The sequence below is a fragment of the Anolis carolinensis genome, chromosome 2 (genome assembly GCF_035594765.1).
Source record: "Anolis carolinensis isolate JA03-04 chromosome 2, rAnoCar3.1.pri, whole genome shotgun sequence".
In the NCBI taxonomy this organism is placed as follows: Eukaryota; Metazoa; Chordata; class Lepidosauria; order Squamata; family Dactyloidae; genus Anolis; species Anolis carolinensis.
Window position 1 is genome coordinate 130,920,983 of NC_085842.1, and position 22,557 is coordinate 130,943,539.

General features: G+C 41.5%; 1 protein-coding gene across 4 annotated transcripts in view; it reads left to right on the forward strand.

The window, feature by feature from the left end:
• Positions 1-22,557, forward strand: part of lrrc45 (leucine rich repeat containing 45) — a 32,017-nt gene that overhangs the window by 7,381 nt on the left and 2,079 nt on the right. For 2 of the 4 annotated variants that reach the window (XM_062973947.1, XM_008104578.3), the window contains exons 2-17: positions 1,567-1,849; positions 3,479-3,540; positions 6,581-6,651; positions 6,867-7,045; positions 9,040-9,168; positions 9,845-9,957; positions 11,689-11,747; positions 13,123-13,200; positions 14,014-14,149; positions 16,165-16,242; positions 16,518-16,629; positions 16,736-16,806; positions 17,492-17,584; positions 17,803-17,895; positions 19,362-19,535; positions 20,572-20,719. In XM_062973947.1, the coding sequence (XP_062830017.1) occupies positions 1,612-1,849; positions 3,479-3,540; positions 6,581-6,651; positions 6,867-7,045; positions 9,040-9,168; positions 9,845-9,957; positions 11,689-11,747; positions 13,123-13,200; positions 14,014-14,149; positions 16,165-16,242; positions 16,518-16,629; positions 16,736-16,806; positions 17,492-17,584; positions 17,803-17,895; positions 19,362-19,535; positions 20,572-20,719 (1,834 nt within the window). In that variant the 5' untranslated portion in view covers positions 1,567-1,611. Of the gene's footprint in view, positions 1-1,217; positions 1,362-1,386; positions 1,850-3,478; positions 3,541-6,580; positions 6,652-6,866; positions 7,046-9,039; positions 9,169-9,844; positions 9,958-11,688; positions 11,748-13,122; positions 13,201-14,013; positions 14,150-16,164; positions 16,243-16,517; positions 16,630-16,735; positions 16,807-17,491; positions 17,585-17,802; positions 17,896-19,361; positions 19,536-20,571; positions 20,720-22,557 lie in introns of those variants that run through there. The other 2 variants (XM_003217315.4, XM_016991389.2) reach the window with 2 other exon arrangements.

Below are 22,557 nucleotides of genomic sequence, written 5' to 3' on the forward strand. Positions count from 1 at the left end.
GTTTGTAGTTCAATGAGGCCCAAGTGCTCCCTGGCTGAGAATTTTGCGCAGACTTCCCTAAACTGCAGATCCCAGGATATTCCCTATGATGCTGTTATGCTTCTGGCCAGGGTTTAAGTCAGAAACTCAAAAACAATTCCATCTTGCCAGATCATGCCTAATTTGTGCCAACTGCATTGTAGGCATCCTGGCACACAAAAGTGCAACCATTTCACCTGATGGTCACAGTGTCAATCCTCTTGGGAGGAAGATTAACAGAAGCGTGGAGTAAGGACATTTCATAGTATTTTCTTTCTCTAAATTTCAGACATTTACCTACTTTGAAAAAGCCCACTTTTTAATATTTACTTGCTTGCTGGCTTTATTTTTATCCCACTCTTCTCCCGACTTAGGAACTCAAGGTCACTAACAGCAAACATGACACAATGCAATACAAATTAAAAATAAAGTGTGTAAATATGAATAAAAAATTAAAAACAATTCCAACTCTGTATCATGAAGCATAAAAATGTAAATGCTATAAAATACAGTTAAAATTACAGTTAAAACTATACCCCCTCCATATTCCATTCACAGCATTTATTGTTTTCCAGAACCAGGTTACCATAATTTATATTGTGATGTGCTTTCAAGGCATTTGTTCAGAGCAGGTTTCCCATCATCTTCATCTGAGGATGAGGTCCCATCTACATTGCCATATAATCCAGTTTCTGAATCCTGATTATCTGCTTTGAACCAGATTATATGGCAGTGTATACTCATATGATCTAGTTCAAAGCCAATTATTTGGATTCAGAAACTGAATTATATGGCAGTGTAGATCTAGCCTGAGGGGGCGTGACCTGCTCAAGGTCAGCCAGTGAGTTTCCATAGCCAAGAAGGGATTCAAATCTGCTCTTCCTGAGTTTGAGTCCGACACAAACCACTGCACCACACTGGCTTTCATTAATTAAAGGACCTCTTTATAGAAGTCAACAGCAATTGGTAGAGATTTCCACTGTGTATGTTCAAAAGTGGGTCCTGGCCTTCCCTGCCTCCAACTGATACCATCAACAATTTCTATTTTGTTAAATGATTAAATGAGAGTCCAGTGTATTCTATGCCGTATCTTAAATCCATGCAAGTCTGCATATTGCCCTGCTTCTTTTTCCATTTTCCTTCTGTCCTGTTCTGTTCATTTATCTCCTCCCCCCTGCTTAGGCATGTCTCTGAACTACAGTTCCCAGCATGCCTTTGTTTCCCAAGCACCAGGTTTGAAGAGAGCAGGACTTGAAATACAATACCCGTCATGCTCCATTTTTCCTAGTAACCAAGAGTGGAACAGGCAGTTGACGGGTGAGGTTGTATTTCTAGCAGCCATGGTGAGCACCAGAAACAAAACTGACTGCTTGCCTTGGACTGGGCTGGGCTGGGCTGGGGGACTTCTGTGGGATGATAGTTTGTGCTCCCCTTACTGCTGCCCTTCTGTGAGGTTTCTTTGCAACCTTGAAGCCTGATTGCCCAAAGGAAAATATGCAGCAGTGTGTGCCATAAGAGCATTAACCCCCAGCCGTTGCTGTTCCTCAGGCTCCCCCCGAACCCCTCCTCTGCATGGGGGCCTGAGTCCTGCTGATGCCTACCACAGAGATGCAAGACCTCCGTCGGTCCTACACCCGGCTGTGCAAAGAGAGTGGCGGGGAGCCACAGGAGAGCATCCTGCATCACCTGGAGCAAGCGGTGAGCAGGAGCCGCTTGGACTTTGCCACACAGAGCCTTTCGGTTGACTCCTGTGGCGCCCTGGGCAAGCTCTTGCAGGACGAGCTCCAGTTCACGGAGATAGCCTTGAGCGACTGCATGCTGAGCGAAGAAGGTGAGGCTCCCCCTCTTCAGGAGGTCCTTGATATGGTTTCCTGAGCACTGTGGGACCACATGCACTGTAGAATTCATGCCGTTTAACACCGTTTTAATTTCCATAGCTCAGTCATGGGACCTGTAGGCTGTTAGGAATTGTAGTCCAAAACACTGGAAGGCTGAAGTTTGCCCATGCCTGCTGTAGAGTGAATGCAGTTTGACATTTTAACTGCCATGGCTGAATGCTATAGAACCATGGGAATTGTAGTTTTACAATATCTTAAGCCTTTTGTGCCAAAGAGTGCTGGACCCTCACCAAATTACAACTCCTGCGATTCTATAACATTGAACCATGGCACTTTAAAGTAAGGTAAGACTAATTCTACAGTGTAGCTGCACTTAAGGTCTTTAGCGAGTTTGTTTCTTGTTTCACAGTGCAAAACTTCAATTCTTCTCCCTTTTTTTCAATCGTTTCCAATGCAATGCAGCTTTCTAGTGTTTAGCATCTAAAACTGCATCTGCCCTACAAGTAATGATGCTTTTTGAATTTAGAGCAATAACTGGAGGAAATCTCATTTAGGTTAGTAAGATGTACAGTACCACACTACAAAAATGCAAGAAGACTCACCTTGCCCAGAGTTACAATTACTAGACATGAAGATCTACATTAGGCAAATTCTCTGTCTGAGGACTAACAGGATTAGGATGTGGAATGACATCTACATGATGCTGAAGGACAGAGGGCCCATCTGCACTGTAGAATTAATGCAGTTGACGCCACTTCAGCTGTCACGAATCGATGCTATAGAATCATAGGAGCGGCAGTTTCACAAGGTCTTTAGCCTTTTCTGCCAAAGAGTGCTAATGCCTCACCAAACTATAACATCCAGGATTCCATAGCACTGAGCCATGATAGATAAAAGTGTCAAACTGCATTCATTCTACAGTGTGGATGCACTCTGTGGTAATGAAAGCATCAATTCATGTTCTCTTATCCTCTGGGCTTCTTACTTCTCATTTAATTGCTGACTTTTACCTTCAGTTTGTTACCCTACAGAATAAATTTTAGGGAGTTATGCAAATGGGCTTCTCAGTGGCTGGATCTACACTGCCCTATATCCCAAGATCTGATCTCAGATTGTCTGATTTGTACTTGATTATATGAGTCTACACTGCCAAATAATATGGGATAAGCAGATAATCTGGGATCTGCTCCTGGGATATTGGGTAGTGTAAATCTAGCCTAAAATGCAACTGGTTTCCTAAAATAAGGCAAAACCTAATGAGAATTTATCACGGATGAACAGTGGCAGCATTTGACTCCCGTGTTAGTGGAGTGGTGAATTAGCTTCAGGTTTTATCTGAATTTTAGAGGAAGTATCCAAGGGGAATAAGATCCAGCAGACCCTTTTGAACTAAAATATAGAGCTGATTAATTGCCCCACTGACTCCAAGACCACAGGCCACCACTAGGAGTAATTCACGTATAATAAGTGACAAAAGAAGAATTGTAGGACCTTAAACATTAACTGATCTCCTGTCAAGAAATTATTCTTCATGTTTTACCCTGAACATCACTTTGTGTATTAGGAGTAAAGTATTAATCTTCCAGGTACAAGAATGCACTAGCCTTCCTTTTCTCTTGCAGGAGCTAAGCTGTTACTCCATGGCCTTTGTGCTAACACTGTTGTGAAATCTTTGGATCTGAAGGTAAGTCTGCTGACCCACTTGAAGCATAAAAGCATAGTAAAGTCTGCAGTGAAACTTTAGCTCTTGGAAACAGGTACCAGGCTGGAGAGAGAAACTGTCTGTAGAAAGCTCATTGTGATTTCCTTCTTAGGGTGCATCTACACCAGGGGTCCCCAAACTAAGGCCCGGGGGCCGGATGCGGCCCTCCAAGGTCATTTACCTGGCCCCCGCCCTCAGTTTTATAATATAATATATTGTATATACATATAATATTGATAATAATATTATAATGTAATACAATATAACACTAATAATAATACCATATAGTAATATTAATTATATATTCTATATTACATATAAGATTACTAATAATATTACAGTATAGTGGTATAGTTCAATATAGTAATATATGATGCTAATATTGTGCTATGCTAATAATATAATATATTGTATGTACATATAATTTGTAAGCCACTCTGAATCCCCTTTGGGGTGAGAAGGGTGTGATACAAATGCAATAAATAAATGCAGTAAATAATAAATAAATAAATAAATAAATAAATACATTTTTGACTTGGGCTCACCCAAAGTCTGAAATGACTTGAAGGCACACAACAACAACAACAACAACAACAACCCTAATTAACTTGACTATCTCATTGGCCAGAAGCAGGACCACACTTCCTATTGAAATCCTGATCAATGTATGTTGGTTAAAATTGTTTTTATTTTTAAATATTGTATTGTTCTTTTATTATTCTTGTTGTTGTTGTTGCAGCACTACAAATAAAACATATGCAGTGTGCATCGGAATTTGTTTGTATTTTTCTCAAATGATAATCCGGCCCCTCAACAGTCTGAAGGATTGTGGACAGGCCCTCGGCTTAAAAAGTTTGAGGACCCCTGATCTACACTGTCTATTTAATTCAGTTTGACACCACTTACACTGCCATTTCTCAATGGTGTGGAATTATGAGAGTAATAGTTTAATGAGGCACCAGCACTCTTTAGCAGAGAGCCTAGAGTTCTTGTAAAATTACAGTTCCCACAATTCCATAGCATTGAGTCATGACAGTTAAAGTGGAGCCAAACTTTACTGCCATGGCTTAGTGCTATGGAACCATGGGGATTCTAGTTTTTAGTCTTCTCGGCCAAAGATTGCTGGTGCCTCGCCAAACTACAAATCCCATGATTCCATAGCACTTAGCCAGGTCAAGAGTGGTCAAACTGCACTCATTCTACAGCAGGGGTCCCCAAACTTTTTAAGCAGAGGGCCGGTCCACAATCCTTCAGACTGTTGAGGGGCCGAATTATCATTTGAAAAAAAAAATACAAACAAATTCCTATGCATACTGCACGTGTCTTATTTGTAGTGCAACAACAACAACAACAACGAAAGAACAATACAATATTTAAAAATGAAAACAATTTTAACCAACATAAACCTATTAGGATTTCAATGGAAAGTGTGGGCCTGCTTCTGGCCAATGAGGTAGTCAAGCTAATTAGGATTGTTGTTGTTGTTGTTGTTGTTGTTGTTGTTGTTGTTGTTGTTGTGTACCTTCAAGTCATGTCAGACTTTGGCCGAGCCTAAGTCTAAAATTATTTATTTATTTACTGCATTTATTTACTACATTTATATCCCACCCTTCTCACCCTGAAGGGGACTCGGAGCAGCTGTATGTACATACAATGTATTATATTATTAGCATAGCACAATATTAGCATTATATATTACTGTATTGAACTATACCACTATACTATTATATAATAGGTAATATATAACATACAATTAATATTATTATATGGTATTACTATTAGTATTATATTGTATAACATAAGATTATTATCAATATTATATGTATATACAATATATTATATTATTAAAACTGATATAAAAATATTATATTATAAAACTGAGGGCGGGGGCCAGGTAAATGACCTTGGAGGGCCGCATCCGGCCCCCGGGCCTTAGTTTGGGGACTCCTGTTCTACAGTATAGATGCACCTTGAGTCACTTCCTGTTGAAAGACTAGTCTAGGCTAGTGGTATTTGGGAGCATAAAGTTAAAAGGGATGATTCTGTCTACAGGGAACAAAACAGCACAGATCCACGTGCTGTTCATGGGCCACACTTTCTCCACCTCTTCTTTAGGCCATGAAAAGGCATTTCAATGAAGTCTTGGAAATCTGTTGCAGTGTTGAGAATCCCAGCTCAGGGCATGTTTCTGGTCTTTACACTTGTAGAAATATATATATATTTAAAACAGTTCCATAAAAAAATCTGTTCCTCAGTCTTAAATATATGGACTAGGCACCATTATGAAACTAGCCTTTTTTATTTGCGTAAGCAGGTGTGTATCAATTATTTGGTATTATAGATTTGCACCACAGTTTACCTGAGGTGATTTCCTTCCCAAAGGAATCCTGAGAATTTCTATATTTATTATTGAAAATCTATTCTGCCTCACTGTTCAAAAAATGAAGAAAATGATATAAAGAAAACAAATCACAAAATAAGGTAAAGGTTTTCCCCTGACATTAAGTCTAGTCATGTCCAATTCTGGGGGTTGTTCCTCATCTCCATTTCTAAGCCAAAGAGCCAGTGTTGTCCGTAAACACCTCCAAGGTCATGTGGCTGACATGACTGTATGAAGCACCGTTACACATACAAAATCACAAAATAATACTTCAAAAATTAAAATACATAACCAATTATTTATCTGAAGTATAATTACTGTATGTGGGGAGGATAAAAATGTCATTTCTTTATGTTTCTGATTCTCAAGGTTCATAGAATGAGGCCATGATATTAAAAAATTAATTAAGTCAGCCTCACATTTATAGTGTAGATATACCCATGTGTTCCTCACTAAACAGATTTGCAGCAGGATCAGAATTTGGAAGATTAGTTATTTCGATGATCACCCCTGGAATCATTTCACCTGGCTGATAACTATTCTGCCTAGAGGATTGTAAAAAACTAGCCTTTCCAAGCTCTGCAGATGGGTAGAACTGCCAGACTTTTCCGTCAGATACTAAATAGGACTGATTCTTTCCAGGGAAACAACCTTCGAGCTGTAGGAGCAGAGACTCTGGGGAAACTGCTCCGGCAAAACAAGTCTATCAAAAGGTGAGCTATAACAGGGAGATCTGCAATAAGGTGGAGGCCGCTTTTGGATTTTGGTTGTGGTAATAGTAAGTGTGTGTGCATATGTAAAAGTGTACAGAACATGAAAGAGGATTCTTCATATTTTATCCTTTTTGTGAGGACAGTTGAGTTTTCCATAATTCTTCCTAGCTGGATTCTGCCTTTAACGTGAGTCGTTTGCCTTTTGTACTTGATAGTCTCACTTTGGAGTGGAACAACCTGGGTATATGGGAAGAAAGCTTTGCTGTGTTCTGCGAAGGCCTGGCAGCCAATGGTCACCTCCAGCGCTTGGATGTGCGCAATAACCAGATCAACCACCAGGGGGCAGGAGAGCTGGCCATGGCTCTGAAAAGCAATTCCACCCTGCAAGACCTGGGTAAGACTGGACTCTCTAAGCCAGGGCTTCTTAAACTCTGGGCCCAGACCCCAGATGAGGTCTCCTTAAGTCAGTGGTGGGGGCATGAAAACATTGTCAACAGTCAACAGTAAAAGATTTCTGAACGCCATCTACTGACTGTTTTAGACATTTACACAAATCTGTTTGCAACAACACGCAGTGTTTACAGTGGACTCTACAAAAAATGCTTTAGTTATATAGTATTTCAATTAAAAGGAAAATCAAGCTGTTTAGCAAGCCTAGCAAATCCTGATTTATTAGAACAACTTGTCAACTGTCCCTCATTGTATCACCATAGTAAAAGATTACTGTATATATTTATCAGAAATTAGAAAAGTTACTTTGTTGGACTGAAGCTCTTAAAATCCCCCATCTTGCTGACTGAGAGATTCTGAAGCGGTAGCCCACAAAAGATAATACTTTGCTACATTAGCCCACCAAATAAGAACAACTGAAGCACAAAACCCATGTTTTTGCCTGGGTGTTCTCAACTGCTGAATTTTCTGGCTTGTCTTTCTTCTGTTTCTCTAAGTAGTGCTTGGGGAGGTGGTCTTCTCACATGATAATCTGACTCTGAAGGTTGTTGTTGCTGTTGTGTGCTTTCAAATAGTTTTGAAAATCTGGAAACCCTAAAGGGAATCCATCACAGGGTTTTCCTGGGGCAGACAGTATGTGACTTGCTCAAGGCCACCCAGTGGGTTTCCATGGCTAAGAGATGAATCAAACCCTGGTTCCCAAAATCTTAGTCCGGCGTTCAGACTGGCTACACTGGCTCGGTTCTGAGGTATCGTAACACCAATCTGCTTTTCAAACTGAACTCTGAATGCTAGGAGAGATGAACCAAAATGTTTAGGATAGTATACCAGAATAACTCCTGTTTTGCCTTAGTTTCCTAGTTTTGTGGGGCTGCTCTAGTTTCTGTGGAATTGACTAGAGTTCACTGCATTGCCAGTTTTGCTATCAACATGTTTGCCCTTCTGTTATTGCTTAGTAATTCCAGTGCCTATGGTATAGGAGCATGTTGGAATACCTTCCTGCATCACAGAATACTGTAAGATTTCAGAATTTCTTGTAGCATGTCCCATCCAAAACAAGAGGGAAGCAAAGCACAGTGGTTGCTGTGGCTTCATACTGTGATATGAAGCCTTTCTAGGGAAAAAGCATGGGGAGCTGCAAAGCAGGGGAGAGGAATAGGATTTTGTGGAATCGACTGTGCTATGGCAGTCCAGCTGTGGTGGTGTCAGAAGTACAGCACTTGGAGGGCTGCATAAATAATTGGGGGGGGGGGGGGGGTTCACTTGCTTGAGAAAACATTTGGTCCTGTGAAGTAATGATGTCAATCTTGCACATATGATTCTGTATTATCTAAATGTAATTGAAGCATTTCCTGTGTTGTTGCTGTTGTACTTAATATATGCATCAGCAGGAAGAGATCGATCCCCGCTTCTGTTCTATTGCAAGGATTTACAAGGACAGAACTCTTTGTGTTGGTGTGCAAAAGTGTCTGTTCACGTGCATACTCTGGTGATTCCCCGTGATCCTTCTGTCTTTTATTCCTCTAATTTTGCTGCCAGATGAATTTTTTATCTGCAGTTTATTGAAACAACTTTTTAGCCCAATATTGAGGGCACCTTAGTGTCAGCTGCACCCAAGTGCCCCTAAAATCAGTACTCCTAAAATTAATATTCTTAATTTTTAGGTAAAGGAAGGCACTGAAATGAAGAACTGTTACAGTTCACCAATTTTTCTTTACCGAGTCCAGATGAGATCCAGATGAGAGAAAATCTTGCAGGAAATTAGTTTTTCATTTTCTTTCTTAAACCCAATTCTACAAAGTCAAAGACCTCTCTAAATTGCCTCTATAATGCCCATCTCCTAAGGCAGCCCAGATTCAACTCCTGACATTCCAAAACTTGGGAAAAGCAGTCCTATATGTGCCTGTATGACATGCAATGCTTTTGCTTCTTGCTTAGATCTACGTTGGAATAACATTGGACTACTGGGAGGCCGGGCACTCTTGAATTGCCTGCATAGCAACCGGGCACTACGACAACTGGAATTGGCCGGGAACAATGTACCCAGTGACATCCTCAAGGCTGTGGGTGAGCAGCTGTGCCAGCCCCTTCATGCTTTGCGTTCTCAATTTAGTCGCTGTGCCAGACCTGCTTATCTGTACAGTTGGATGGACAAGAAGTTCTCATCCAGTATGAGACTAGATAAAAAGGAAACGAGATTTTCAAAAGAGAATCTGATGTTGGAAATATATATTGTGGAGTTTGAAGTATGTATGTGGTGGCATTCTGAAGCATTTTTAGAATGAAAACTATATAGAGGACAAATTAAAGTTCTCAATGTGGTGTCAAAGGCTTTCATGGCCAGGATCACAGGGTTGTTGTATGTTTTCCGGGCTGTATGGCCATGTTCCAGAGGTATTCTCTCCTGACGTTTCACCCACATCTGTGGCAGACATCCTCAGAGGTAGTGAGGTATGGAGAAACTAAGCTTAGTGTTGTCAGTGATGTGGAGACATTGGAGCTATCAGAGTTAAAACTAGAGGGATATCTGGCTGTTCTCTGTTGGCAATGAGATGCTCAAACAAGCAGAATTTTGTTTTGATATGTCAGCACCTTTTAAGTGTCATACTCCCATTCTGGAATATGCACATAGTAGTAGCTCAGTTTCTCAGTTGTGGGTAAAAAGTGATAATACTTCAGTAGTGTTTATTGTATAGTATTTGGTGGAGTTTCGATGTTGCTTGTCTCTCACTCTCTGACTCAGATCAAGCCATGGATCATAACCAAGAACGTCAGACTATCCTCTACAAGAGTCGTAACATGACACAAGTGCTGAGCAAAGAGGTGTTGAGCTTGAAGGAAGAGAAAGCAAAACAGGTTGGTTACTTAATACCAATAGTTTGACTTGGCAGCATTTATGGGCATAGGCAGAGCTTCTCCAGCAAGATGTCCATGGTGTCCATGTGACTATCCTGAAATACCTGGCAGGCCATTGCTGCCTCCTGAAGCACCCCACCTCACTGCTGCTGTGTGGCAAGACAATTATTTATTGATTAATTAGCTGGAATTATTTATATACTGTCTTTAAAGATGCAGCTTTCAAGTAAGATGAAAAAACAGTTGTCATAATTATTTTTAAAAATCTATCCTAATTATCTTTCCTAGTGGTCAGTTAATGGTAGGAGACCCTATGAGACATAAGAAGGATAGAGCAACTAGAGCAGGGGTCTCAGGTAATCTTTCCTTGTTTGCCTTTCTTTCTCTCTCTCTCCTCCCTCCCTCCCTCCCTCCCTTCCTTTTTTTGTTGTGGGATCTTTTCCTCCCTATTGACCATTAACACCCACTGCTCTGTGGAAATAGATCAGTTGGAGAATGCACCTATATGGTCATTGCTCACGATCAGTCTTTCCAATAGTTTGCACCTTTGTTTTCCCCTTAAGAGCTGATGGCAAGCTATTTTGAACAATCTAGCAGAGGAAGGAAACCTCATTATTCTTGTTTGCTGTACCAAGGATTGTTCTTGTGAAACTTACTGCCCCAACTCCTACATCCAGGGAGCAGAGCTGAAATCTAAAGCAGTAAAAGCCTTCTGGTTCCCCAAAAATTTGGGCAATTTGGCCTCCCCAAAAGACTTGAATTCGTCCAGCTAAAGGCCCTTGCAGCTTGGTCTCAAGGTAACACATTGAGAGTTGCCTGGTTTGCTGTTTGTTGTGGCCTCTACATTCACTCATTCTATTCCTTTGTGGGAGATGTTTGTAGCAATTTCTTGGTTCCATGCTAGGTTTCGCCAGGGTTCCCCCCCCCCCCCCCATTTAAACGAAGCATTAATTGTTGAGATGGTTATATGGTTTGAAGGGCATTTTTTCTCTTTGAATTGTTTAATTTTATAAAAGTATTATAGAATTATAGTGCAAAAGTGCCATTTTGATGATACACTAAGTCAGTATTACAAAACAAAAAAGAAGGAAGGGGGAAAGGGGAAATTTTGTTTTGATATGTCTTTGAATTACAAAGAAACCCACTGGAAATTGCTGATAATATGTTACAATTAGAGCCAGGAAATGCCATTAAGAAGGGATGGGGGGTTAGGAAAGCAACATCAACTGGTACCATATCATCTCAACGCACACACTTCCTCTGTAAGAATCCTAAGAAAGCTAATTCATGTTTCCTGCTAATAGCTATTTTTTTTACTAAGGAATCATCTCTCTTTCCTTAACAGAGTTTGCCGGCTGCTGTTTGGCCTTGATATTTGTGACCACAAATATTTCTCTAATAGACAGCGTAGTGCAGAAAGCTTTGGCATGAACTGGGGAGACATGGACCCAAGCCTCTTTTCAACCACAGAGCTGACTAGTTAATCCGACTTTCCTTACAGGTTTAATGCCAGGGTAACAAGAGGAGGGGGGTATTGACATATACCTCTCTGGGTTCATTAGAACACAGCTGTGAAGATCTCATATATCCCTTGATGACTGTAAAGAAGAGTAGATCATTTTCTCTGCTAAGTTTTGCTTTTTTTAGCTAATAGTGATGCTCCCCCAGCACAAAGATAAGAGTGCATGTATTTTAAGTGTGTAGTGTTAATTTTGCATTCCTGTCTTTCAGTTCCTGGGTCTGATGGATACTATTGACAAACAGAGAGAGGAGATAACTCGCAGCAACAGGTGAGTTAAAGGCAACATACTATGTCCTTCTTGTCTCTTCACATGGCCCTTTCCAGCCGTGCTGTTTTGTTGACAGTTACTGGCAAAAGGAAAGGCGCGTGGGGCAGTTCGTGGTGCCTTGTGTGCCCTCCCTCTTTCCCCCATCATACAGTGGGGATGGGACAAGGTGCATTTGCACCCTGTCCCCATCAGATGGGAGAAAGGGTGGCAATGCGCATTACCCCACTGCCCTTTTCCCCGTCATACAGGGAAAGGGGGAGGAAAGTGTGGATAGCTCCATCGGCGCTACCTGAGACACACTTTCCTCCCCGTGGTGGTGGAGGAAGCACCTTCCAGTGATTCCCCTGCACTTTGGGAGGAATAAGGACGGGGCCTGCCGAGAGTTGTCTGATGACGCTCAGCAGTCCCTATCTAAGCCTGGCCAAAAGTGGCAAAACAAAGCTATTTTGGCCCCATGTGAAGAGATTCTAAGTTAAAGCAATGCTGCTGTAGTTGCAAGGATAGCTTGGCTTGGCTTTCTCCATTCTGTGGTGCAAATATAAAAAAAAAATGGTCAAAATAAATCTGATGTCAAAATATAAAAGATTATGAACAATCTCAGGCATAGAGCCAAACAGTATTAATCATATTTCAGTATGACTTCCAGAAGATTAATAGAGAAGACATGAAAACTCTCATTTTTCTCTGTGGAATTACTCTTGCCTTATCCAGGGGCAACATCAAAATCCATAATTTTGGCCCCAAACCTGACCTCAACTTATATGTGAAGTCAACTTACACATTAATATATATAATATTTCTCCATAGTTTATAATAACTGCTCCAGAGCTAACACTAGTACATGAAATGGGTTGGAAATGGATTCAGAAACTGGTTAGCATAGATAAGCTTTCATCGTCTCTCCTTTTCCTTCACCCTGTTTTTTTCCTTGATATTTCAAATCTTGCTTTGAAGGGTTTCTTAGTCATCTGGAACAGATTTTGAGGACATGTGATATCCACAGAGGAAAGGGATGAATCACCCCCCTCACAGGTCCACTGGCTAAAACAGCTCCATAGGGGAAATGATGCCATCAAATCCAACTCAGCATCTTTGTTAATTAGATTTGTGGCATAATGAAGTCAAAGGCAAAGTGTAGTAGACTGAGATAATATGTCATAGTGGTAATTGCGATGCCTGTTGAGCTGCTTAGGATAATTCATAAATGCACAATTACTTTAAAGCCCTTCCCCCATTTGTTGTATTTGTCCCATTTTACTCAATTTAACTTTTCTTTTATCACAATTTTGCCATCTGAACAACTGGTCTTGACATGATATGTGCTTTGTAGTGGGTTGATCTTCTCCCTGAAATGTGTCCTCTGCTTTCCCTTCAGGGTATCAGCAGCACGAGTTGGGCAGCTACAGGAGGCCCTGAATGAGCGACATTCTGTGATGAACTCTTTAAATGCAAAGTAAGAGTTTTGAAGCAGGTTGGGCAAATGGTTGAAGAAACTGTAATATCATTCTCAATATAATCTGAGAATTTAATTTTTAGTCTGTAGGAATGTGGGCATTGCTCAGCCTTGCATTTCAAATTAAAAAGTTGTGGAAGGAGAGGAGTAACTCATAATGTTGGAAGGGATCCTAAGTGTCATCTAGTTCAACTCCCCCTGCCACTGTAAGAATACATAAAGCAAATAATAATTCATTAATAATAATAATCCCTGAAGACAATCATCCAACCTTTATTTTAAAAATTCCAACCAAAGAGAATCTGCCACCTGTTAAGAAGGTAGTTTCTTCCACTGTGCACATATACACAACTATACACTTTCCCAACCCCAACATGAGTCTTCTGAAGACAGAAGGACAGATGAAGGACAGTCTTTACCTTTAGTTCCTTCATCATTTTGAGGGCATGTGATATCCACAGAGGAAAGGGATGAATCACCCCCTCACAGGTCCACTGGCTGGAATCGTGAAACTGGAAAGATGTTAAAAATGCCTCTGTGTCTGTCTAAAACTGAATGTTGTTTGTCTGTTGGCACTGAATGTTTGTCATATATGTGTTCATTGTAATCCGCTCTGAGTCCCCTTCGGGGTGAGAAGGGCGGAATATAAATACTGTAAATAAATAAATAAATAAATCATCTATTTCCAACCACATTTCTTCAGAAGGTGGTTTTGTCTTGCTGCACTCCATCCTCTTGTGTTCATACACAGCAAGCTCACTGAAACTTTGCGTTGTCTTTAGAATTACTGGTGTGACCCTTTCTGCCTTGCAGGCTCCAGATGACAGAGGCGGCTTTGGCTCTGTCAGAGCAGAAGGTGTGCAACCTCGGAGAGCTGCTGAGCACAGCCAAGCAGGAGCAGGCGGAGCTGGTGGAGAAGCATGCCAAGGAGTTACAGCAACACAAGAAGGTAGGTGGGAGTGATTTCTGGGACCATGTGTGATAGTGAATGAGATCTGTGACCCTCCATGAGATATAGGAGCAAGAGCCTTTTTCTGAGAGAAGAAGGGGACTCAGGGCAGATCACATTATACACACATAGGGCAAACATTCAATGCCCATAAACACATCAAACAGAGACCGAGACAGATAGACGCAGAGGCAGTTTAACCTCCTGAGGGGATGTTCGATTCTGGCCATGGGGGGAGCAGCTGCTTCATCATCCACACTAACGGCACTTCCTCATTCCAGGTCGTAAATTAATTAAACTTGCCTCTCCACTTTTTTTTATAAGTGGTACCTTATTTCCTACTTGATAGATGCAACTATCTATCGGGTTGCTAGGTCAGCAACGAGCAGGGGCTATTTTTTATTTTTAATTGACGGGTGCTCACCCTGCCACGGGCTGGCCTCGAACTCATGACCTCATGGTCAGAGTGATTTATTGCAGCTGCTCAACAGCCTGCGCCACATTGTGTGTATTTGGTGAGAATATGTGAGAATATCCTATCACCTGACCTGTTCGGTGAGTGGGCTTATAACAAAAGACCCTCCCCATAAACATGTAGCAGAGTAACCTATTAATAGCAGCGTAACCCAGCACCAATAGCCAAAAGTGATAAAAAGAACAAAAACACAGAGACCAATGTTATATTTTCCTTAGGAGGCTTTTCTTTGTAACAAGATAATATGGTTGCGCTGTTTCCATAACACAAATAAAGTTCTTTATACTTCCTTCTTTGCTTCCACGCTGGGCTTCTTTCTCATGCAGATAAACAGCTTAGCTCTCACAAAGCCATCACTCACACCGAACTTACACAGGAGCTTTACACACAGCAGCCTTCACACTGGAGCTTTACACATGAGGCCTTCAACCTGGGGCTTCTCTCACCGAAGCTTCTCAAACTGAGGCCTTCTCTCACTCTGAGGCCTACTTAGCTACAAGCACACCTGCTTATATTGAACTACAGCTTTTGCTGAGTCATTGCATCCATTTAACCCTTTTAGTTCTTGACTCACATTTTTGTAATTAAAATACCTAATTTTAAATATTTCTGACATGACCTTAATTTTCTTGCAGCTGATTACTTTTTTCTTTTTTTCAAACAAAAATATTGACTTACCTTTGAAAATAATATCCCTTTGGTTTTTTCCACAGATTTCTTTCTACATTCATATGCAGAACAAAAAGACATTTTATATATTTTGTATCATTTCTAACATTAAAAGAACACTAAGAGGAGTGAGTTGTTTGGGATGAAGGTTGCTTCACTTTTCTGTGCTCATGCACTGTTTAGATAACTCTATACCAATTGGACTTCAACTCTCAGAAATCTCAGCCAGTTTACCATCTGTTAGGAACTGTGGGAGCTGAAGTCCAAAACACCTGGAGGCCCAAAGGTGAGAACCACTGCTCTCTACTAGCGGGCTTTCTCCCTCTCCATTTCCACCAACTGACTGCCGTATACATTCTGGTTTTAATTTTTAAAATGTGTATATCACAATATATATATATATATATACACACACACACACACACACACACACTATACAAGGGTGTTCTAGAGTATATGGTTCTATACTCTAGAACCATAAGAAATGCAAAAAGATTCACTGTTAATAACTCATTCTCAAATTGCCCCCCTTAAAATCAACCCCCCCTCCCCATGGAACCAGGATGTTAGAGGAAAATAGGGGGTTGAATAGTAGAAACAATGCTCCTTCTGCCTCTGGAGGTTAATTTGACTCACTAACCTTCCCTAGAGAGTTGTTCTCCCTTCTTCATGTACTAAGACTTATTGGCAGGGAAAGCTTTAGAGTAAAGTACTATGAGGCTTTCAGTCACATGTTATGAAGCTCTCAGGAAACTTTTTAAAGTTGAATTCATCCCTCAGGGAAAAATTAATTCCCCACCCTTAATGTAAGGAAGATGAGGAATGTGGATGAATCAGAGGCAGTAATGGCTGCCACTTTCTGACTTTGCAGGATTCTGCTGATCGAGAGGCAAAACTTCAGCATGAACTTTCAACAGCCAGTGAGAAAAACCTCCTGCTCAGGAATGAGGTAGGAGGAGGGTTCAGATTTCTCCTATTTTTCATCCACTTGAGCTTATTCCTCTTCTCAGCCCAGTTTACCCTCTTATTAGTATTCACTGAATGATTCTACAGCAGCCTATTCCACACATGTGAAATTACAATTCCCATTGGCTATCCTGGCTTGGGTTGATAAAAGTTGTAGACTAAAAGATCTAGGAGAGTGCAAGTGATATTTTTCTACCCTCACCTTTGTTTGGGGTATAGGTACAGAGCTTTCACTATGTCTCTGTGTCTTCCTTCTAGGTAACTGAGCTGGAAAGAAGGTGCAAAACACAGCAGGAGCAGCTGTTCCAGGTAAAGGAAGACCTGACCCACACAACAGCAGAAATTAAACTTCGGGCTGTACAGGCTGAAGGTAAGCATGGTTGAGAGTCTTAGTTTCTTATTGAAAAACTGGGGCCTAGACTCTCTGGGAAAGGGATGGCATCTCTTTGGCAATCCTTTTTTCTGTTTCCCCTCAGAGCGCTTGGAGATGGAGAAGAGGAGGTTCAAGCAGGTCCTTGAGGATGCAGAGGCTCTTCGGTTGAAGGAGGTAAGGAAAAGGCTACTGTGACCTTATCTGACTTTCCTGCATAAGAGGGAGCAAACTAGCACTAAAAAGGGGAGAAACACTCCCCCAAACCATATTTGTGAAAAGCAAGAATAGGGCCTAAGAGCCAAATTCTATTTTAAAGATATTTGGGGAGGCTACATTCTAGTTCTAGATGGGGTCCAGTGCAGGGGTGTGTGGTGGAAAACATTTAATTTAAAGCTCTTACTCAGTAACCAGGCTTTAGAACAGTGGTTCTCAACCTGTGGGTCCTCAGGTGTTTTGGCCTCCAACTTCCAGAAATCCCAGCCAGTTTCCCAGCTGTTAGGATTTCTGGGAGTTGAAGGCCAAAACATCTGGGGACCCACAGGTTGAGAACCACTGCCTTAGAAAAAGCACCTCAAGTGTTTACAGTAAAGATTGAGGAGTTCACAAAAGCTGGAAAACAGTAGTCTCATGGGTAAGGGAAGGTGATGATCTGAAGAAACCCAGAGGTCAGACTGGGATCCCAAAAGTCCAGATTTACCCCATGGGTGAGCCTTCCCATCCCTGGTATAGCAATACTTTGTTTACTCTAGGGAAGTCAAAACTACTTCAAGAGGAAGGAGTGAGGCATTTCATTTTTAGAGGCAAGGAACAGATTATGCCATTGCTAGGTTTCTCCTGAACAATGTTGTTTGTAATGCAGGTGGACCATATGACACACCATATGGAGGCAAGTGAGCATGCCCTGCAAGAACGAATCCAGCGGCTGGAGGCCACTCGTATAGGGCTAGAGGAGGTGAGTGGGACAGAAATAGTTTTGCCTCAGAAGATCATGCTACATCATGAGCTGCTTTTTGCCTAAGTTTAGTTTTCTGAAAAGAATGGATGCAATTCCTGTTGTCTAATGTTTCTAGGATTGTGGGGATCTTGTTGTACTAGCTTGAGCGCAAAGCCTACTCTATTAATTTCTTACAGCCTGAAGTGTCATGTGCTGTTCTTCTGTTTTGTAACTAGGAATTGAGCCGAGTGAAAGCAAGTGCCCTTGTAGAGCGGGGCCAAGTTGAGGAAGAGCTCATCAAAGCCAAGAACCAAGCCAGATTGGAAGAGGTAAATGCAACTGGACAGTTCAAAGAGATTGATCTATGTGTTGTCAGAAGTTCAGAGCTGTTGCTGGGAATGTCATTTTCGCCTCTTTATCCAGAACATGTAATACAGTGGTTCTCAACCTGGGGTCCCCAGATGTTTTTGGCCTTCACCTCCCAGAAATTCTACCAGCTGGTAAACTGGCTGGGATTTCTGGGAGTTGTAGGCCAAAAACATCTGGGGACCCCAGCTTGAGAACCACTGATGTAATACAACATGCTTCATGCCACATCACTATGTTTCCCCACCCATGCTTGCAGGAGTCAAGTTGTGTGTCGTACAATGAGTCCCAATATCAGGGCTGAGGATGCAACAAACATTAGGAGAATGTGCCAAAGACCAGAGTTAGTTAATAAAGAAACTCAAATTCTTAAGTCCTTGAAAATTCAGCCGAAATAATAGAAACACAAACTGATAAGAGTGGGCCAAGCTGAGTTCAGAGTCCAATTAGTCAAAGTCACACTGGGAAATAACAGAACAAGTTGAAGAAAAAACTATAGCCAGGGTCACAATCCAGGGTCCGAAAAGCAGAGTGCCTGAAAAGTAGCAGAGTCAGGATTCAGCCAAGAAATAACAACAGTAGCTTGTTGTTTTGGATCACAGTCCAAAAGTCAAATATCAGGAGCTCTTGCAAACAAAGCCAAATTCAGATGCCAGAAGTCAAAATCCAGGAATACAAACGAAAGGGCGGTAAAACCAGAATCCAGAGTCAGAATACACTATCTGCTACCAAGAGCCATTTCACAGAGCCTTCTTTATTTAGAGGTCTCTGCTGGAGCTTGTCTCCATGAGCCTCCAGCTCTAATTGCTGAATCCTATGATACTTCTCTTGTTACAAAGGATGATATATGATTAACCCTTTCTAAGGCCCCTTCTACACTGCCATATAATCCAGATTATCAAAGCAAACAATCCACATTATCTGCTTTGGATTACATAAGTCTACATTGCAATATAAACCAATTCAAAGCAAATAATCTGGATTTTATATGGCAGTGTAGAAGGAGCCTGAGTTTGCTGAAAATTCTGGGAAGTGTCTGCTTCTGCTGAAGACCTGCCCTCAACAGTAGCTGAACCAGACCAGACAGACTGCTGGCCATGACAATGTGGTATGGGGAACTACAATGTCCCATGATATTCGAACTCTATGATGTTAGTTTTGACAGATTGGAGGGTAGACTAGTCCTTCATGAAGCTTTTTTCCCCCTTTAGCAGTTCTACATTGAATCAACTAAGATTTCCGATTATATTTTATATTGTCATGATTGGCTTTCTTTCTTTTTTCTTTTTTTGCTACTCTGAGATTTTCAGATAAAGTATATAACTAATTAACTTAATAAATAAGATTTCATGAACCAGATGAAAGCTCTGAATAGTGATCATCGTTATATTTTAAATTTTCGTTTCCCTGTCTTTTGGGCAATTCACAGCAACAGCGTTTGGACCATCTGGAGGAGAAGCTTAGGCTGATGATGCAGTCCCGCGATGAGGCTCAGAATTACTGTTTGCAGCAGAAACAAGCCATGTCTGAGGCTCATGCAAAGGAAAGCCAGCTCAGCCTGCAGGTGGAAGGACTCAGAAGGCGGGTGGAAGAGCTTCAGCAGGTAAAGAGAAGCTAGCTTGAAAGGGAAGGGGAGCAGAACATATGCCAAAACAAGGGAACCCACCACCGGGACTCAGCACCAATCCCATCCTCAATTATCTGCGAGAAAGTTCCATTGAATTCAGTGGAGCATAATTCTGGATAAACATATCTAGGATTAAATAGTAAATAATTCTGTTTCCATACATACGTAAGTTCAGATATGCATAAGTGATTGCTGGCCTATGGGCACAGGAGATTTTTTTTAAAAATAAATAAATCTGAAATAGCATTTAAAAATGGGGCAAGACAGCAGCTTCTCTGACCACTGAAAATGCTGTTTCTCAACAAGCAATATACTGTAGTAGTCAAGATTGTTGGACTAGGCCTGAGTAGACCCATGCTCAAATCTCCACTGAGCTGTGAATCTCTCTAAACAACCTAAGATCAATCAGTCACCAGCTCTCTGCATTACTACATCACCAGATTGATTCTGAGGATGAAACTGAGGGGCAAAGCACACTGCTTTCATTCCTCTGAGGAAATGAATGAATTAAATCAAATGCCTACATACCCAAAAGGTCTAATGGTAATGTACATAGAATATTTATCCAATAACAGCGCTATGGATGAGCTAGATGTTTGTGTTCATCAGCTTCTTATCATAACTTTTTACCATGCACAAACCTCTAACGCTAATATGTATTAGAGGAAATGGGGAAAATATTAATGGATGTGTTAGGACTCATGTATTGAAAGTACAATACAAGGATGGAGTTGCCACTTTTTTGAGGCTCTGGTGAAACCTACACCCTCCTTCCCCCTTATCCCAATATTTTTAATGGAGAAATATACTCCTAGAAGCTGTTTTGTTGGATGGTTAACTCTACTCACAACACATCCAGAGAGAGGAGGCCAAATTGGCCCGTGAGTCCACCAAAGCCTCTCACTCTTCGTGTAATAAGCCTAGTAAGCCTTGGGAAACTACCTGGAGCCCTGCCTCCACAGGCTGTGGCCACTGATGACTTTGTTCCCTTCCTATGTGCTGTGGATGGCAGGAGCTGATCAGCAAAGAACAGGAGAAAGTAACAGAGGTCAACAAAGTGCGAGTGGAGCTGCAGGAGCAGATTGGGCACCTGGAGACCGAGAGGACAGCACAGGAAGGGATGCGAGAGAAGATTGCAGCCCTAGAGCGACAGATGAAAGGTAACCGTCATGTTGAGCAGCAGAATAGATTTCTATTTCCTCAGCAGTGTTGACTGTATCCTGATCAGCCAGTAGCAAAAGCCTGATGACCAATTATTATTTGCTTCTGACCCTTACGCACTTTCAGCATACTCCACTAGATGCCCCACACTGTATGTGCAATGCTTGTGGAAAAGTCACTTTTTTGAGTACATAGGAGCTCCCATAATTCTGCAGCTGATATGACCATTGGCCGAGGGATGTAGAGGACTGTGATCCATAGAGGAATGTTTCTAAGCTTTGCATGTGGTATAGCTGAGAGACAGAAACAAGACCGGATGTCCCATGCGAGTGTAGTTATGTTATTGTATAGCTTCAAGTCATTTCTGATCTATGGTAGATCTAGGTGGGAGCAAAAACAGATTACTGGTCCCTAATTAAGAATCCTGTTCCCCTCCAAAATAAATTTTCCTTTAATACCCGCATTCTAACATTGCAGTAACAATAAACTTTAGCTGAGTCTTTAGATATACAGTTTAAGCATCCAAAGAAAAGGAGAGGGCAAGGTGTAAACCATATTCAATCAGTGCTAGAAATTTGGGGATCGAGGGACAATTTCATTTCGACCCAGCATTTTATTGGAGGGGGGCAATGCCTTTATCCCTCCCCCATCACTTCTGAAGCCCTGTACCTTTACTATTGGAAGTTGAAATTGACATTTGTCTCTACCTGGTAGGCTGTAATGGTTCTGCACACAACAATAGGAACCTCTTCAAGGATTTCTAGGTCCTCCAGAGCAACTCTATGATCCACCAGACCAGAATTTGATCAAAGAGTCATCCTGGAAGACCTAGAGATTCCTAGAGAGGTCTCTTGGGTAAGAGAGATCAACTTAATCTAATCCACACAAGTTAAACCCATAAATGTGGGGGGGGGGGGGCAACCTCATACTTATCCTAACTCTGGACCCATGGGTCCAGAGGTCAGTCCACTAATATCCACCTCCTGACATGTATTAACATCCCTTACATGCCACTATAACCTGTTTTTCCTTAACATGCCACTATAACCTGGCAGCCTTTATGACAGTGGTTCTCACCCTTTGGGTCCCCAGATGTTTTGGCCTTCAACTCCCAGAAATCCTAACAGCTGGTAAACTGGCTGGGATTTCTGGGAGTTGTAGGCCAAAACACCTAGAGACTCACAGGTTGAGAACCACTGCCTTATGGCCACATGGTTCCCAGCAGACAGTCCTTCCATTTCTTCCTTAGTTGGGGCTGTCCTCATGCCCTGCCTTTGCCTTCTTTATTCCCAGCCTGCCTAGAAGAGGGAAAGCAACTCCACCACCCAACTCCATAAATAGCATCAAAATTAAATGCTACAATCTAGTATTTGTTTTTTTATCTTAATCATGCTTCCGAACATTAGGGTTCCTCAAAGTATGCACCACAAAATACTGTAATTAATTAATTAATACATTAGCTGTGCTGTCGAAGGCTTTCATGGCCAGAATCAAAGGGTTGTTGTGTGTTTTCTGGCTGTATAGCCATGTTCCAGAAGTATTTTCTCCTGACGTTTTGCCCACATCTGTGGCAGGCATCTTCAGAGGTTGTGCCTCACACAACACACAACAACCCTAATACATTAGCTTTTTCCCACTATAAGGCCCTAAACATGTGAAACATTACTTAAAAAGAGATTGTTTTAAGATTGAAACAGAGATTTTTTTTTTAAGCGCCAGTAGCCAGATGACTCAGTTCTGAGCCTCTGCTGGAGCTCAATAAGGATGGAACTCATCCAACAGCCCTTGGGAGGGATTTTCCCATCTGAGATGTTGCTTCAGTAAAAGGCTTGTTTTC